This window comes from Sceloporus occidentalis, unplaced genomic scaffold (genome assembly GCF_023333645.1).
Source record: "Sceloporus occidentalis isolate IW3139 unplaced genomic scaffold, rSceOcc1.0.p SCAF_4, whole genome shotgun sequence".
Classification (NCBI taxonomy): Eukaryota; Metazoa; Chordata; class Lepidosauria; order Squamata; family Phrynosomatidae; genus Sceloporus; species Sceloporus occidentalis.
The window spans coordinates 30,965,613-30,983,810 of record NW_028316984.1 but is presented as its reverse complement, the minus strand read 5'-3'; the positions used below and the strand labels follow the sequence as shown (position 1 = coordinate 30,983,810).

Genomic DNA, 18,198 nt, shown 5'->3' with positions numbered 1-18,198 from the left:
CAAATAAGCCTCCCTCACCTACTCCCTCCAATACATTAAAAATAAGCATATGGCTGGCATCCTTAATAATTTATGATGACATATGTCCAACCTATACTAAAACAAATCACTTTGCAAGTCGTTACAAAGGTCAGAATTCTCTTCTGGCCAAACAATGGCCAAAAGCCCCAAGCCCACCTAGTAATCTGCATAACCCTACCACCACCACCACCACCATTCCAACATGACTATTTCTGGGTTATCAGAGATCAGGGGATCAGTGGCAATGCATCAAGGTACCTTCCTTTAGCTGGACATAGTGCAAGGCCTCCAACTGCAACAAAGTCCCAAGGATTTGAAGGTCCCTGCAGGTGCAAGTACCACAGAGTTTATGAATGCCTGAGGGGCCAGTCCTAACACAGATGCCAAGAGTATTTTCTAAGCCATCGGAATGTTATGATTGTTGAAGTATATAAGTCTCTTGGAGTTATAAGGGCAGTGGGTTATTAGCATAACATTTCAATTTACTTCAATTCCTCTGTAAATCCATTGTGAGCAGCCATAAGTGAAGGGAGACAATAAGTAACTGACAAACATGGCAGTTTCTTTTTCACACATTTTGATAACTCTCAGAAACTGTTCTGAAAACACCTGATACAAGTCTGTTGTTGAAACAAAGCAGACCTAAAGGTAGCCAATATTATGAAGAACATTTTCTTGGAAAAGGTATGAATTAACTGATGTAAAAACCTATTGTTTTACATGGCAATTTTTTGCCAAAAATACTCCAGGTGTTTTTAAAAACCCACGTCACACTTCTTCAAATAACATTTTAATGAATATTTCAGTTTAAAAAATACATTATCCACCATAACTAAAACTGCCAATCAGCCTTACTTGGTAAAGCGGATTTCCAGATGAGACGTTAAATATTCCCTTGGAGTAAAGGTGTGTTCCCAAACAATCATATTTGGAACATAGTTGATTGAGAAGCAGAGCTCAGAAAGTGCTGTGTGCAGTTTGTCCAGACTTGGGGAGAGGATAATGAGAAAATAAACATATTCACACAATTATAGATGTCACATGATTAACATCAAAAACATTAGAGATTCAACAATTTCTTAAAAGGAGGATATATGATAATGGACCGTCTAGCTTACTAATATCATATACTGTAGTATATTTACACAAAGTAAGAAGAGCATTGTGCATATAGACTATATGAGATTTATTTTTGTCTCATTAAATTGTTGAATAGAAAAGCTGCTAAAATAGGCTTGCTGTGCAGAACTAAAATTTAATAAAGTCATTTCTAGAAAATAAACATTTGTTTTAAAAAAAGTATCTATAACTACTTTAACCTGGCTCTGGATTTAAAATGCATATGAAGAGAAATTCAAAACTTATGTAAGAAACAAAGATCCAAAACACATTGCAGAAATAATCCAGTTTGAGACCACTTTAACTGCCTTGGCTCAATGCTAGAAAATTCTGGGAACAATAGTTCTGTGAGGCATTTAGCCTTTTCTGTCAGAGAGTTCTGGTGCCATAATGAAGTTCAATTCCCAGGATTTCCTAGCACTGACTGGATTATTTCTGCAGTGTGTTTTGCACCAAACAGAAGCTAAGAAAGATAAGGATTAATCTCTTTAAAAATACTCACTTGGTCACCACCAGCCTGTTTTTTCTCATGCTTTCTACTCCTGGTTTTTCCCTTTCTGGCTCACCTTTCTTACCCGTCTGCTTTTTTGACTTTTTGTTGACTGCTTGACTGATGGTTTTGGCACAATGCTTTGGCAGCAACTTTATAAGAAAGAAATAACCAACCTTTAGTTTCAAAAAAGGGTTATGGTTCACCAAAAATAAAATAAAATAAAAAATAAGAAATAAAAATAAAAACCAACCCCAAAAAACGAATCACCATTTCACAGATTATACTCTGTCCTGTTAACCGCAAATTTCATTTTTAAAAATTCATTTTTCCCATTTTGTTTCCAATATTTTATACATTTGCAAACTATTCAGTCACTAATAGCAATATTATCTGGCTAGAACTTACCTAAAGTGATTTCAATGCACAACTACTCTTTTAGTTTAATAGTAGAACAGGAGATAACTTGGCAAACAAAAATAGTATAATAACAATAGCAAGTACATTTCTATACTGCTTATCTGTGAACTTAAGCACTCTCTAAATGGTTTAAAATGTGTAAACTAATTGCCCCCAACAAGCTGGGTACTCATTTTAGCAACCTTGGAAGGATGCCAGGCTGGGCCAACTCTGAGCCCCTAGCTGGTATTGAACTCACAACCTTCTGATTTGTGAGTGGCTCCAGTACAGACATTTAACTACTGTGCCACCAGGGCTCTGCTATAATTCTGTTTTATAATTATATAATTATAAGTATATAATTATATTAAATATAATAATTATAGTTCTGCTATAAATCTTTTTTTGTACAGTGTGAATTGGCAATAACATGATTAATGAATAGAGAAATATTATTCACAGAATACAAACTTTTAACTGGCTGTAGCACAATTCCCATCTCAAGCATTCAAAACAGGTGAACTGGCACCTCTTTGCATCTCAGCTGTTCAGTGGCAATCCTCTCTCCTCATATTAGTTGTTCAATTTCAAGAAAGAACACCACTTGCTCTTCACCTAACTGCACCAACACAAGCCAGATCTTCCACACAGCAGTTTTTTGGATCTCGCAAATGCTTGTCACCTCTCCTCACATCTCACCCTCTGGCCCCCAACCACCACTACTATCACCACACGCTTTTTGTTGAGACCATCGAGCTTCCTTTGCTGCACACAAAACATTGACTAGTTTAGACTCTTAAGAGCAGCAGCTGCAGCAGCAGTGAAGACACCTCTTCCCACATTACAGGAGTTGGGTGTTTGGCTGGGCCACACTGGCGGGAGAAGAGTAAGGGAGGGAAAGGAAGGAAGGAAGGAGGGAGCGAATTTCTGCTCCAACCAAACACCAACTGCTACAGTGTTAGAAGGTATAGCTTCGTCACTGCTGCAGCTGCTCCTGAAAGCCTATACTTAGCCAAGTATTATGTGTCTGTGCAATGACAACAGAGAAGGAGGTGGTGGCAGCAAAGAAATATAAATGTGGGCAGAGAAACTCCCAAGACACACCCTATATCACATACAGAAGTGTTCTGTATTTCAGATGTTTTTGGATTTTGGAATACCTGTAGTTGGATATACATCATGAGACATAATGAGGCTGGAGAGAGACTGAGCTGTGAAATGGTAGCATGGAAAATGGCATGGATTCCCACCATTTAACAAATTCTTGTGTTTCTCTCCAGCTGTGTCACTCTCGTCTTGCAAATACAGTACAGGTACTACGCTACTTGTGTTGTAGCTCAAAAAGTTTTCGATTTTGGGGTACTTCAGATTTTGAAATTTTATGTAAGGGATATTCAACCTGTACTATTTTTCATATTATACAGCAGCTGTCATTTTGGGTGAGTGAAACCTTGTATATAGAAGGATATCATTCATTCCAAAAAACAAACAGTATCCCGGGGTATTTCCCCCACCAACAATTTTCTATCAATAAAACTCAAATTTTGTCCTGGGGGCAGGAGGGAAAAAAGAACCTCTATTTTTTTGTCTCTCACACATGATAATGATATGTCCTTAGGCGTAGGCATGGTCTAGTGATAAAATTCCTACCTGGTCACTTAGAGTACACTGCTCTGTGCAAATGTCTGTGATAAGATTTCGAGCCTGCTTAGCCATTTCATCCAAAAACATGTTACAAAGGGAGAGGCTACGGTCACCAATGTGATGTCTCTATGAAGATAAAGGAACAAACATCTTTTTAGAATTTTTTTTACCATAAGTAACTAATGGTTATCTATTACTGAAACCTATTTGCACAAATGCCATTTAAACAAAGAACAACCATAAATCATGTCACATCATTAAGAGAACTGGAAGCAAATCTCATTTATGGAGCCTCAAAAAGATTGTTTGAGCTACACTCTCAACAGGAGTGTCTTAACTTTTTACAAAACCCAGCCACTGGAAAAAAATATCCCTCACATAGAGACAGTGACAGCATACATAATTTTTCTGTTCTATAACATGTATACTACGTATACATGAAATGACTGTGTAGGGGGGAAAAATTCTCTCAAATGCCTGTTTAAGAAAAAAAAAGTCTTGTCATGGTTTTCTATGAAACAAGTGCTGAGAAAGAGGTTTTTAAATAGCTATAAGCTTCAACATACTGTCTTTCGAAAATGTGCTCCAAAATGAACTGGCATCTTATTTTCCATGTGCAAATCATTAAAATATTATGCCTTCTTTTACTGAATTTGGGACACTTAGAAAGTACTTCAAGTGAAGATTTCCTCTTCAATTTACAAGCTGATTGAACATGTGTTTCTTTATGGCATTATACCACAACCTTTCATAAATATATTCAAGGAGGCTCAACCCTCAGCATTATCAGAAAGAAAATATATTATCACAGTGGGTAACTTCATTTCTATCCCAAAACAGTTGCTAAGGGAACATACATAACGAAAATATACAATTCAATTTATTTCAATAATCCAAACTATTAAAGCTATCTAATGAGAGCATGTAATTACAAATTCCCTCCCTCTTTTGAACGTTATGCCTTTCCTCTTGGCAAAATTTTCACTGTTTTTATTTGTTTCTCCTTCTCACAGAACAATTCAACATAAAAACAACACAAAATATAACAACAAACACTTCTTTTTGTAACTGCTCCCCATCTCCACTTTTTGCACATGCACATATCACTTTCACGATCACTAGCAGACCACTGCATTGAATATCCTGGGTTGGATCCATTAATGTGAGTAGATGTGAAAGGGCACAGGTGCTATAGGGGGAAGGAACACTAAAAAAATCACCTTGCATCTTCAGCTTCCTGGAAAATCATGCAACTCTACGTTTAACTCTTTTTATTTCATCAGACATGAGATACTTTACTCTCTCCACCAGTATACACATTGCTAGCTTTGCATACCTATATTACTTCTCTTTGCAAACATCACATTGGGAGTTGATACTCCAGAGCAGGTTTGGGGCAATATGTGGTTGTTTACTTTCTTTGCATTGCTTTGATATAAAAATATCCTATTCAAACTTTTGAACAGCAGTATTTAAATTTCATAGTTTCTCTTTACATACACGAATGTAACATAGTTTTGGCTATCTCAGAGTATAGAATGACAATCAAGAGCGAAAACATTAAATACTTATGATCTGTGTGAGTCTTTTAATAGGATCTGCTTTTATAAGCCCTGGCACTCACTGCTTGCTTTACAAAGAAGAAGAATAATGAAGAGCAGAGGCTTATCCACATTGCAGAAATAAGGCAGTTTGACACCACTTTAACTACCATGACTCTATCACACAGAATCCTGGTATTTGTAGTTTGGTGAGGCACCAGAGCTCTCTGACAGACCGTCACAAGCTATACATTCCAGGATTCCATTGGATGAAGCTATGTTAGATAAAGTGGTGTCAAACGCTGTTATTTATGTATTGTGGAACACTATTCAAAAGGTGTGTGAAATAGAAAAAAAACTTCCATGAAACACAACTGCTGCTTATGTCCTAAGTAAGCATATTATGTAAAAAGAAGAAAAAAGTTATTGTGTCAACACATAAAGCATCAAAAAGCTTTAATAAGTTTAGAAGTTTCACTCTTAGGAGTACAGAATTCACACTAAACACAAACTGTGTATAACTAATAAACCTGTGTCATAATGCTACAACTATTCACAGGTTAGTTCAATCCAAAAGGAATCACTGTATCATAATTATTAAGAGTGGCACACACTGAGATTATTGTGCTATGCCCAAAGTTGGACCCCTGCATGCAACCCACTCCCTGCTACAGCTGCCAAAGCACCTCAAAACCTGCTCCAGAGAGCAGAAAGCATCCCTGAAGCTGATCTACAGGCAACTCCAAGGACTGGAGGATGATGAGGACCGATATTACCAGCAGTGCTGGAGTTTGGCAAATGAAAAAAACTGTCTATATTAATAAACATTAACAACAACATTAGCAAGGTCTCAAATCAGGGGTATGTCCAACATGTAGCCCTCAGCGTAATTCAAATAATTTTGTAAGTAACTAGTTCAGGCCAGTTGCAAGACTAATCTCTCACCTCCGCAAGCCCCCACTCCCAGCTGATTGTTGGGTGGAGAGAAAGAAGAGATAAGAATGCCGCTTTTCTGTAAGGTTTGGTCCCCAACACATTACTGTCCTAAGGAAATTTGGTCACTCAAAAAAAATGTTCCTCCAATAATGCAGTATAGCTGCACCTAAATCTTCTAGGTTATCTCCTTCTGCACAGACCTGCTCATGTGGTTCATTCAACAACTGAGTCCTGTTAACTCTGTTCTCCATCATCCAAAAACACTTGGGGAGGATGCATGCCAGGTTCTTTCAAATGGCAATATGGGCAATGCTATACACTCTTCCCAAAGAAGGCCTATCATTCTGCTTTTTTTGGGGGGAGGGGGGCAAATCACCAAAACGTAACTTTTTAGTGAAGCCTTCAGCCTTAAATAGCCAATTTCTGTTGTCTATTTTTGCTTGCCTTTTCTCTCCACAACAGTTCATCATTTTTAAAATCCCGAGTTTTTAAAATTCTGATTGTGAGCTGCCTTCAGAGCTGTTATGGAAAGGTGGAATATAAATAGTTTAATAATAAGTTAGAATATTTTAAAGACTATATTATTTGATGATGTGGCTGAGATAAAAACTACTGATTTGTAAGTAGCATAAGCCTGCAAATTTGGAGTACTCTATTTGTTTTTCCTCAAACATGAAGAGGAGTGCCTATGGTAACAAATTACGATTTTTAAATATCAACTAAGTTACAATCCTGCATGGGATGTAGCGGTTAGTAGTTAAGACACCAATTCTAATGATCGGAAGATTGGAAGGTTGGCAGCTTGAGGCCTAAGTGCTGCATGATGGGGTGAGCTCCAGTTACTAGTACCTGCTTCTGCCAACTTAGCAGTTCGAAAGCATGCAAATGAAAGTAGATAAATAGATACCACTTCAGTGGGAAGGTAACAATGTTCGGTGCAGTCAGTTGGCCACATGACCACCAGAGTAGTCCTCGGACAATGCTGCCTCTTCGGCTTAGTAACAGAGATGAGCACCATTCCCTACAGTCGGTTACAACTACACATTCACTTTAAGGGACCACTTCTACTTTTTTTTAATGTTACAATCCTACCACTGCATGGATAAATGAAAACTGTAATGTCACTCAGATTCTCTTACTATCTATGCAAGTAGTACTTTAAAATATATTACCTCTTCTGGGCACAGCTCATGAGTGCAGCTCATAAAGTGAGTGCAAAGCAGTGGGAATGCAATTGAGTATCTGGATTGAGAAGGCAATTCCAAACATTGCTGAAACATCTTCTCAAAAGCACGGCTATAAAAGCTGTTTGGAAACAAAAATTAAGTTTTCATGCAACACAGACAAAATAATTGTAAATCAAGAAATATAATAGATGTGACCAAGTACATAATAAACTTCAAATGCAGATTTCATCTACAGTCCACATAATAATTGAAAATTACCCAACATATGTACCAGATTTAATCAACAAAAGGTTTGAATTCCTAACAACGTAGACTATTAGTGAACTGGTCAAAGATAAATGCATAAAACTGAAATTCATGTTACATTTCAAACCAAGTTTTCAAAAATCAACATAAAACAGGAATTTTTAAACAAAATGATTTAGTCAATATTATCTCAATATTAACACAAAAACAAACAAAACCAACCAAATGTTTAAACCAAAAGACCAGCATAAAACACAATCAGAATGTAATAAAATATTTTTGGAGCAATTAAAATAAGAGCCATTATGTTAAATCAGCCAAACCTGGTATTACAAGTGGTTTAAAATTAAAAGAAGTATTAGGGAACATGCATAAAAGGAAAGAAGAGAGGGAGACAGTTCTATATTGTGATGGCACTTTACAGAGTCAAGAGGGCACCACTTAAGAAGACCTTCCCTGCCTTCTGCCCCCATTAACTCGAGGATCAAGTTAACTCGAGGATCAACCCTATTGCTGAGTATGCAAAAAAGCAGACAGAGCCAACACAGTTGTTTTCAGCTGAATGTACTGGGGTTTTTTTTTTGGTTGTCGTCAGTGTTGTTAATATTATTTTTAAAAGATCTCATGGCTGACCTCAAACAACTGCCAGACAAGCAGTTATTCAAATAGTTTTTGCATCTGAACCAGAAGCAGATAGGAGCCAAGACAGCCGATGTAAACTTAGAGGGATATGCTTCAGATGCTTAGTTGCCCCATGAAATAACCAGGCAGGTACATGCAACATTGACTGAAGTTTCTGAAACATCTTTAAGGGTAACCCCACACAGAGCATGTTACAATAATCTGGCAAGAAAGTAACCAGGGCATGAATATTTAAGGCAAAAAGAAAAAAGAACAAATTATTAAATCCTTCCATCACCTACTTACTAGACCAGCAAAATGAATCAAGTGAGCATGTATTACTAGGTGTAATATAAGTAGTTTCTACATTTTTTGCTTTGCAAGTTAGGTTAAGATTACTCACTTCCATACTGTTTATCAGACTGCAGTGCATCAGATTTCTTCATGGAGCAATCCTGATCTGTCAGTTTATAAGTAAGTGCAACTGCATTCAACAGAGCTTCCTCCCAGGAAAGTTAGGCTATCGGAATATAGCCTAGTAATGGCTGTTTTACAGCATTTGAAACAAGCATAGCATTTTACAATTTGCACTGTGAAATTTACCCATTTCATGTAATTTTGGTATTATTGAGAAGAGGCCTATGGGGCTAGAAAACATGCCCCAAACAGTTTCCATCAGATTTCACCAACTCTTATGAAATAAAACACAAAATGTTTTAGAACTGAATTAAACGACTTACCAAAATATAGAAAGATCAGATGTTTCCACCAACATTTCCACTAAAGAATCTACCATTTTTGTGTGGAAAATGATTGTGTTCATCATCTTTCCAAGTTCTCTGTGGTCTGCAAGACTAAGTGAAGCCTTAGAAACACTAGTATAGGCCTATGGATAAAAGGGTAATTCACAATATATAGTAATTCACAGTTGACAGTTCCTAGACTGAGTTTTAATTCTTCTCTGCGACTTGATCACTATTTGATTTTTATACACAGTTTAATTTAAAAAAAGATCAAAATTGGATAGGTTAAAAAATGTCTGCAAATAACTGCGGTTCTTCAAGTCGTTATTTGTGAACTCACTCAAATGTAAGCCTTTTGACATAGGGCAGGATATAAATTAATAAGTAAATAACTACAAAATTAATGAAATTGGTCTAGTGCCTTTTAGAGTTTTTGGCAATAACCCTGCCTCTCCTACTGGGAACATCAAAGTTACTTCTCTCAGTTCCATAATCTGTTGCAAGAAAAAAAAAAATCTGATGGGACATGAAGAGGGGAAGGAGGGTGCAAGTTGTGTAAGTTCAGAGATGATCACTCAAAGAACCACAGTTACAGGTAATCAACCTGTTCTTAATTCTTTTTGGTTTCTGACTCTCGCACATAGATGATTAGCTGATTCATTGGTGGTGTATCAACATGCCAAAAATGAAGAAAGGTCAGTTCATACAAATGAACATCCTTCCCGTTTCTTTGACAATGAGTCAATGATGTGTTATAAAGGTAAATGGCTCAGCTGAATTAGCAACACACCACTACTTATGGCTGCAGACACAAATCCTACCAAATTTCTGTGTTAAAAGGTTACTGTTGCTTGAGTGGCACAGGCACTATTGCTTGGATATCAGCATAACAGAAATGAATAACAACTGTCTGAGCCACTAAGGACTGATCAGTATGTGGTTGGTCCCCTTCACCCTGATCTTGACTAATACCTTGTACAGAAAATGACAAGACCATGAAAAATGGAAGTGTCCTCTAGAGATGTTATAACCCCCTCCTACCCAGCTGAAAAACTGGGACATTTAACATTTTCTGGAAAGGCAAATACATCAACCCATGGAAATCACTATTTGAGACATAGCTGGTGAAAGACTCTGGAAGAGAGAAATCATTTTATGTTTTATTTTGGCAGGCTGAAAACAGACAGCCCTAAAGGAGTGGCTCTGCGTTGCTCCTTTGTTTGTCAGATCGAGACTGCGGCAACCACACGCTGCAGCCCATTCAGCGTTCTTCCAGCCCCAAAAGTAGCAGCTGAATAATGTGACAAAAACAGCTCAGTATGCAGGGTCCATTACTACCTGCTGAACCAGTCATGTACTACACTGTCAAATAAAGTAAACAATTTTTCACTAACAATCTACCTCATTTGGTTCCTAAATATTAAGACCCTTTCCTAGACAAAACACAAGTGTAATTTTTCTCCCATGAGAGGTGCAGGTAAGGCCAGAGCACCACCCATAGAAGGTATGGAGAGATAGTGAAAAAAATATTCATGAACAGATTGAGGAAGAATTGAGGAAGAGACTGAGGAAGAACAATTCTAACAAAGTATTCAGCTAGCTGAGTAACGTTTTCTTGAGGAAAAGTAGATTTAGCATGAATGAGTTGAAGGGGCAGGGTTACTATCCAAAGAGCCCTGGTGGCGCAGTGGTTAAATGCCTGTACTGCAGCCACTCACAAACCGTAAGATGGCAAGTTCAATACCAGCCAAGGGCTCAGGCTTGACTCAAGGTTGCATCCTTCTGAGGTCGCTAAAAATGAATACCCAGCTTGTTGGGGGCAATTAGCTTACAGTTGTAAACCACTTAGAGACTGCTTAGGTGGTGTGAAGTGGTATATAAATGAAGCTACTGTTGCTATTGCTATTACTCTAAAACAGAGGTTCTCAACCTGTGGGTCGAGACCCCTTTGGGGGGCCAAACTACACTTTCACAGGGGTCACCTAAGACCATCGGAAAACAGTAGCAAAATTACAGTTATGAAGTAGCAATGAAAGTAATTTTATGGCTGGGGATCACCACAACACGAGGAACTGTATTAAAGGGTTGCGGCATTAGGAAGGTTGAAAACCACTGCTCTAAAAGGTTACATGCAGGGCTCTGCTCATATGCTGATCAATTGTGTAAGAAGCCATGAAGAAAAGACTACACTTTCACTACACCTTTCTTTCAGACAAATTTCAATTTTCTCTAACTATTCCCCATAAGTAGCATGAGGATTAGTGTTTCTGTCTTACTAAAAATGTGGTTATTTTTGAAAGCATAGATTAACAGTGTAAAATTTATTTGAAGATAGAATGAAGCAAGGTCTATTTGTCTATTATATTACAAAGAGTCCACTTTGTATTTACAAAAACTATTCTTAAGAATATTTCCCCTCTTTAAATATTTTCAGGGTGACACCCAACAGGGATCAAAGTCATGGGACATTTTGCTACTGCTGCAGATGTTACTTAAAAAACAGCCCACTCATAAAATCTTATTTTAAATCCAAAGACTTCCTGGGCCCAAATTCAAATATAGAGCTTTAAGCATATTTTGTCTTATTTTTGAAAGGAAATAATACTCTAAAGCCAGCATTACTTAAAAGGAAGAGCATGTTTTTCCAACCCTGCTTTGCCTTTACAATTTCTTTGAACAACTGAAGAAAACCAAGGCCTTTTACATTATCTCAAAAACAACTTCCAAGAAAAATTACTGGCTTAGTGGCTGACAATGTGACCTTCTTACAAAGGTTCTCTTTGACCATGTGTAATAAAATGTTGAAGCACAGGGCATAACCTTCTCAACTCTGATTTGGCGCACAGCTCTGTTATTACAGACTTCTGTCTTTATCACTTTATTTTGTACTTCCTGTAATGATCTGATATTATCTTGCACTCCTGTTTTAAACAATGGCCGCATTTAAGCAATGGGTACAGCAGGGACGTAGCCAAGGGGGGGTTCTTGGGGTCTGGACCCCCCTTCCATTAGTAAAATGGTGTGTGCTGCTGCGTCGCCACGCCCAAGCCCCATTATAATGGTGGCACTTAGTCTGGACCCCTCCTTCCTAAAATCCTGACTACGTCCCTGGGTACAGTTTATTTTATGAAAAACCTTACTGTTATTTAATCTGCTAAGTTTAGATGCATACATTATGTATTACTGTTGGCATTAGGCTGTCATTATTAATGGCAAGTGAGAAATCTATTGGGTCTACATATTAATACCAAACCACCTAATTTAGACCTGCCACGCCAGTGCAGAACTGGGTTTGCTGTTAAAAATCCATACATTTGCAAACTTGCAATGTAATTCATCACTAGGGTGTGTGAGTGTCATACCCAGAAGTTATGAATCTGGCATGACAAGAAATAGTGATGTAGTAATAGGATGATATAGAGAAATAGAAGTAATCTGATGTGGGGAAATAGTGCTATAGTTAACTAAAGGGAGGGTCGGGTTAGCCTTAGAGCAGAGGATGCCTGAGGTGGCTAACCTCTGCTCTCTGAATTGCTGGAGAAGGGTGGGGGGAGGTTATGGATGTGGGGGATGCATGGGCTGGGGAGGAAGGGGATAACATCGCTACGAGCGGAGCTCCCATTGAGGTTGTGTGGGGCAGGGGGAGGTATGGCGGTGGGAGAAGGGACTTGCGTTCCAGGGGAAGGCGAGATCGATGCGTCATATCTATCTCTCCTTCCTGTCCCCCTCCCAACCTAAGGGACCTGAGGGTCACTCCAACCGTGCCACAAACCCTGTCGTTGCTCCTGTGCAATGCCAGATCGATCAACAACAAGTCCCACATCCTCCACGATCTGCTGGAGGACCAAAGTTGCGATCTGGCTTGCATTACCGAGACCTGGCTTGGGCCTGAAGGGGATGCTGTGTGGGCTCAGGCCCTGCCTGCCGGGTTCTCGGTGAAGGACCAGCCCAGGTTAGGTGGGCGGGGGTGTGTGTGGCCTTGATACATAGGAACACCGTGTCCCTCACCAGGAACCACATCCGACAGACATCCTATATCGAGTGTATTTACCTGACCCTAAAAGCGAGGGAAAGTCTAGGGATTCTGTTGGTGTATCGGCCACCCCGTGCGCTAACGGACTCCCTTAACGAGCTGACACAGCTGGTCGCTGAACTGATGCTGGAGACACCCAGGCTACTTGTCCTGGGCGACTTCAACATCTCCCTCACGGCCAGCTATGTTCCACCCGGTGCAGCTCGCGAATTCATGGATACCATGGCGGCCATGGGCCTGTCCCAGCTGATTTCGGGTCCCACGCATTGTGCGGGTAATACTCTTGATTTGGTCTTCTGCTCGGGTGCGGAAAATCCGTGGGTGGAAATAACTAATATTTCCCCCCTGCCATGGACGGATCACTTCCTGGTAGAGGCAAAAATCAAGGTCGTTACCCAGATCCCTCCCGGGGGCGGTGGACCTATTAGGATGGTCCACCCTCGAAGGCTGATGGAACCCAAAAGGTTCCAGGAAGCCCTAGAGGGATACATGGTTGGTAGTGACGGCGACTCTGTTGATGCCCTGACTGGTATTTGGAATACCGGTCTCTCGAGGGCTATACACAGTATCGCTCCCAAGCGCCCTCTCAGACCCGCTTCCAAACGTAAGCCCTGGTATACGGAAGATCTCCGGGCAAGGAAGCGGGAACTGCGACGGCTAGAGTACCGTTGGCGGAAACACCTTCGCTTAGACGACAAGACTCTCCTAGACCAACTGTTAGAGGACTACGGAGAGGCGATACGAGCAGCTAAGAACTCGTTCTATGGTGCTCGTATCGCGTCCGCGGAGTCGCGTCCAGCAGAGTTGTTCAGGGTAGTCAGGGAGCTAACTCAGCTCCCTCCTGCCCCGAACCAGATCTTTGAACCTTCTAAGGCCTGCTGTGACCAATTTAATAACTTCTTCGCGGATAAAACCTCTCGGATAAGCGAAGGTCTTAACGCCGACATTCAAGCAGAACCTAGGGTAGAGGCATCCAGAGCCTCCGTGGACTTTGTTAAACTGGATCGGTTTGAGTTGGTAAGTACCGATGATGTGGACAAGATCCTTGGAAGTGTTCGGAAGACGACCTGCTCTCTCGATCCCTGTCCCTCGTGGCTAGCGGCCCAGGGGGGACCGGCTGTGACTTTACTGTTACGCTGGATTATTAATACATCTTTGAGGGAAGGGCAATTTCCATCTGCTCTTAAATTGGCCATTGTAAAACCTTTATTAAAAAAGCCCTCCCTCGACCCCCTGGTACATAATAATTATCGGCCAGTTTCACTGCTGCCATTCTTGGGGAAGGTGATCGAGAGGGCGGTTGCAATCCAGCTTCAGGCGGTCTTGGATGAAATGGATTATCTGGACCCATTTCAAACTGGCTTTCGGGCGGGTTACGGGGTTGAGACGGCCATGGTCGCCTTGGTCGATGATCTCCGTCTGGGCATCGACAGGGGAAGCGTGTCCCTGTTGGTGCTCTTGGACATCTCAGCGGCTTTCGATACCATAGACCATGGTATCCTTCTGGGGCGCCTGGCAGAGGTGGGAATCGGGGGCACTGCGCTCCAGTGGTTCCGGTCCTACCTCTCTGGGAGGTCCCAGATGGTGCAGCTGGGAGACGTGTGCTCCAATGAGAGGGCCCTTAAAACTGGGGTCCCTCAAGGAGCCATTCTGTCTCCCATGCTATTTAACATTTACATGAAACCGCTGGGAGAGATCATCCGGAGACATGGGGCGCGGGGTTATCAGTACGCTGATGACACCCAAATAATCTTCTCTATGTCTCCGACTGATGCAGTGACTGAGAATGGCGTCTCTCCTCTCGTGGCCTGTCTGGAGTCAGTAATGGGCTGGATGAGGGAAAACCGACTCAAGCTGAATCCAGAGAAAACGGAGGTACTCGTGATAGGTTCCCCTGGCCCAGGAATGGCGGTGGTTCCACCTGTCCTGAACGGGGTCACGCTCCCAGTGAAGGACTCCGTGCGCAGTCTGGGGGTGCTTCTTGACTCGTCCCTTCACCTGACTGCTCAGGTGAATGCGGCGGTCAAGAGCACCTGTCATCAGCTTCGGCTTATTCGCCAGCTGCGCCCATACCTGGCCCAGAGGGACCTTGAAACTGTGGTACATGCTCTGGTAACCTCGAGACTGGATTTCTGCAACGCACTCTACATGGGGCAACCCTTATACCAAACCTGGAAGCTACAAATGGTACAAAACATGGCAGCCAGGCTGGTCACTGGTACCTCCAGGGCCAGCCACATTACACCGGTGTTAAAAGATCTGCATTGGCTGCCGATTCGCTTCCGGGCACAATATAAGGTGTTGGTGATGACCTATAAAGCCCTAAATGGCTTGGGCCCAGGATACCTGAAGGACCGCCTCTCCCCATACATTCCGTCCCGCACCCTCAGAACATCTGGGCAGCAACTACTTAGAGTTCCCGGGGCTAGGCTTGTCTCCACTACTAGGAAGACATTCTCCATCGCTGCCCCGGCCCTCTGGAATACGTTGCCCATAGAGCTCCGCTCGGCCACCTCCCTGGCCCAATTTAGAAGGGATCTAAAGACCTTCCTTTTCTGTATTGCATTCCCCGACTAAAGTCCAATGGGCCTCCTTCCTCTTCACTGGCAAGGGGATTGGCTAATTCGGGGCTTTTCTGTTTTCTATTGAATTTGTATGTACTGATGATGTTTTTTACCATTGTTTTTATCCTGTTGTTAACCGCCCTGATCTGTTGGAAGGGCGGTATATAAATAAAAATTTTATTATTTATTATTTATTAAAGAGATACACGAATGAAGGGAGACAAGAAACGGAATGGGAATATGCTTGGGACGAATTGGAAAGGGGGCTGTAATCTGAATGAAATGCAAAGCGGGAACAAATGGACAATGGTAGGGGAGAGTCATAGTTTATGGTCCTGGTGGCTTCCTGAGGGAAGACTTGATGGTAAACAAAACAATATCTTGCTTCTTGGAAAAGATGGACTGATACGAGAGATGGAGGAGTTGGAGGAAAAGCAACAGCTTTAAAGAATCCTTTGATGTGGGGAATTGAGGAAGAGACTGAGGAAGAACAATTCTAACAAAGTATTCAGCTAGCTGAGTAATGTTTTCTTGAGGAAAAGTAGATTTAGCATGAATGAGTTGAAGGGGCAGGTTTACTATAAAAAGAGCCCTGGTGGCGCAGTGGTTAAATGCCTGTACTGCAGCCACTCACAAACCATAAGATTGCAAGTTCAATACCACCCAAGGGCTCAGGCTTGACTCAAGGCTGCATCCTTCCGAGGTCACTAAAATGGCTCTAGGTTACATGCAATATGTGTCATGTTTTGGGAGGGGTACAAGAGACTAGCTTCTTGTGCTCTGTCCAATGTCTTCCCATTTCAGCAGCTGTCAAACCCCCACCTCAGGAGGTGGGGGGCACTGTTTGCTATGGCCATGGAAGGGAGATGACTGAACAGTGCAGACTTGACTCTCATTCCTTTTGCAGTTCTTTAGAGAATGAGGAAGAGAAACAATGACTTTTCTACTTCCCTGGAGATTGACAGCTGCTGGGTAGGGAGACATTTGGAGCTGCATGTGTACAGTGTTAAATTTCACACAGGTTGTGAAGGATCACAACCTCTGTAAAGTTGACTGGCAAGATTATCTAGCTTATTTTAGACTAATTTCTTTTAATGACTCCACACGTGACATGTTATTTACAAGAACCATGAAGTACCGTATTTTCCGGCATATAAGACAACTGGGCGTATAAGACAACCCTCAACTTTTCCAGTTGAAATATAGAGTTTGGGATATACTCACTGTATAAGACTACCCCTCTTCCAACGCATACCAAATAAAAATTAAAAAAACATCAGATTTGATTTCAATATGGTAATTTTAATTCAAATGACATGTAGGTACTTAGCAGGAACCCTTGTTGTATACAAAGCCTGCTTGGATTGGTCAGCTCTCCCTGCCGGCCCAGCCCTCCCTGTCTGCAAGACTATCAGAGCGGTAGCTGCTTTCATACGATCGTTGCATATGGTGGGGATGTGGCCGTGGCCATTTTTGAGCTCCCCCCACTATATGCGGCGACTGCAGATTCTCCAGTCCGGCTCAGAAGTTTCAGCACCTGCCCTATAAGATGACACCCGGCGTATAAGACAACCCCCGACTTTTGAGAAGATTTTCCTGGGTTAAAAAGCAGTCTTATATGCCAGAAAATACAGTATATTCAAAGGTTCATATTTCATACAAATAAGGCTGCCTGTTCATTGATTACTGTAGGGAACAACTGGTTTGAATGCTTTTTCAAGAAATATGCAAAATGAATTTTAAATCAATTATTTTAAACCACCTTTGTTGAATAATTGATATATTTTATAGTACATGAATAGAAATATTGCATTTAGGATCGCAGAAAGATAATTCTCACCTGTAATCTAAACCAATCAAGTCTCATTCCTCGGAAATCAAATACCTCTCCATCTTCAACTGCATCATGGAGGAAAATGAAATATTAACACTTTAATGCACACTCTTAAAGCAGACAGGAAGAGAACCATCTAGTTCTTAGCACATGATATCTGGCGTTCTGTTAGTAATTATATGCATTAAAGTGCATCTTACAATCATGTAAGTTCCTTATTGGACAGGGTGCAGAGAGCCATTTTCTTGCCCTTGCACTCCGTCCAAACATCTCCCACCTCTAGGCAGCTTTCAGGTCTTTGGAGGGATTCCTTGGTGCTGTTGCTTACTGATAGGGAAAACCGAGTGTGGAATTGATTAAGAAAATGAAAACCTGGCTGCCCTGGGCTCTTGGAGGAAAGAAAAGGCATACTCCATTGGAGTGTGCAGAGTCATTTCATCCCCTGATAAAACTGAAGCTGGATCCCCTCTGGAGAAATAATCATTTGTTACCGCTTTAAACTGCCATGGATGGCTCAACGCGATGGAATTCTGGGAATGGTACTTTGTTGAGTCACCAGAGCAATGATACAACAATAAACTACCATTCCCAGAATTCCATTGCATCAAGCCATGGCAGTTAAAGCAGGGTTAAACCGATTATTTCCCCAGTGCGGATGCAGCCTGAGACCAACTGTTTCTCAATGGCCTGAATCACCTCCTGCTTCTGTCCCTTCTCCATCAGTAACCAACAGAAGTAGGGGCTCCTTCCAGGGCTTGACAGCTGCTGGGCAGTGGAAGGGCATAAAACTAAAAGCTATGTGAAGATGTAAGATCTCTAC

At 41.2% G+C, this 18,198-nt stretch overlaps 1 protein-coding gene across 4 annotated transcripts in view; it reads right to left on the bottom strand.

Moving 5' to 3' along the window:
* Window positions 1-18,198, bottom strand: part of NCKAP1 (NCK associated protein 1) — an 86,738-nt gene that overhangs the window by 22,051 nt on the left and 46,489 nt on the right. For all 4 annotated transcript variants that reach the window (XM_089519618.1, XM_089519619.1, XM_089519620.1 and 1 more), the window contains 6 exons: window positions 17,385-17,443; window positions 8,945-9,090; window positions 7,323-7,455; window positions 3,680-3,799; window positions 1,643-1,782; window positions 877-1,008 (listed from right to left, as the gene is read on the bottom strand). In XM_089519618.1, the coding sequence (XP_089375744.1) occupies window positions 877-1,008; window positions 1,643-1,782; window positions 3,680-3,799; window positions 7,323-7,455; window positions 8,945-9,090; window positions 17,385-17,443 (730 nt within the window). The remainder of the gene's footprint in view (window positions 1-876; window positions 1,009-1,642; window positions 1,783-3,679; window positions 3,800-7,322; window positions 7,456-8,944; window positions 9,091-17,384; window positions 17,444-18,198) is intronic.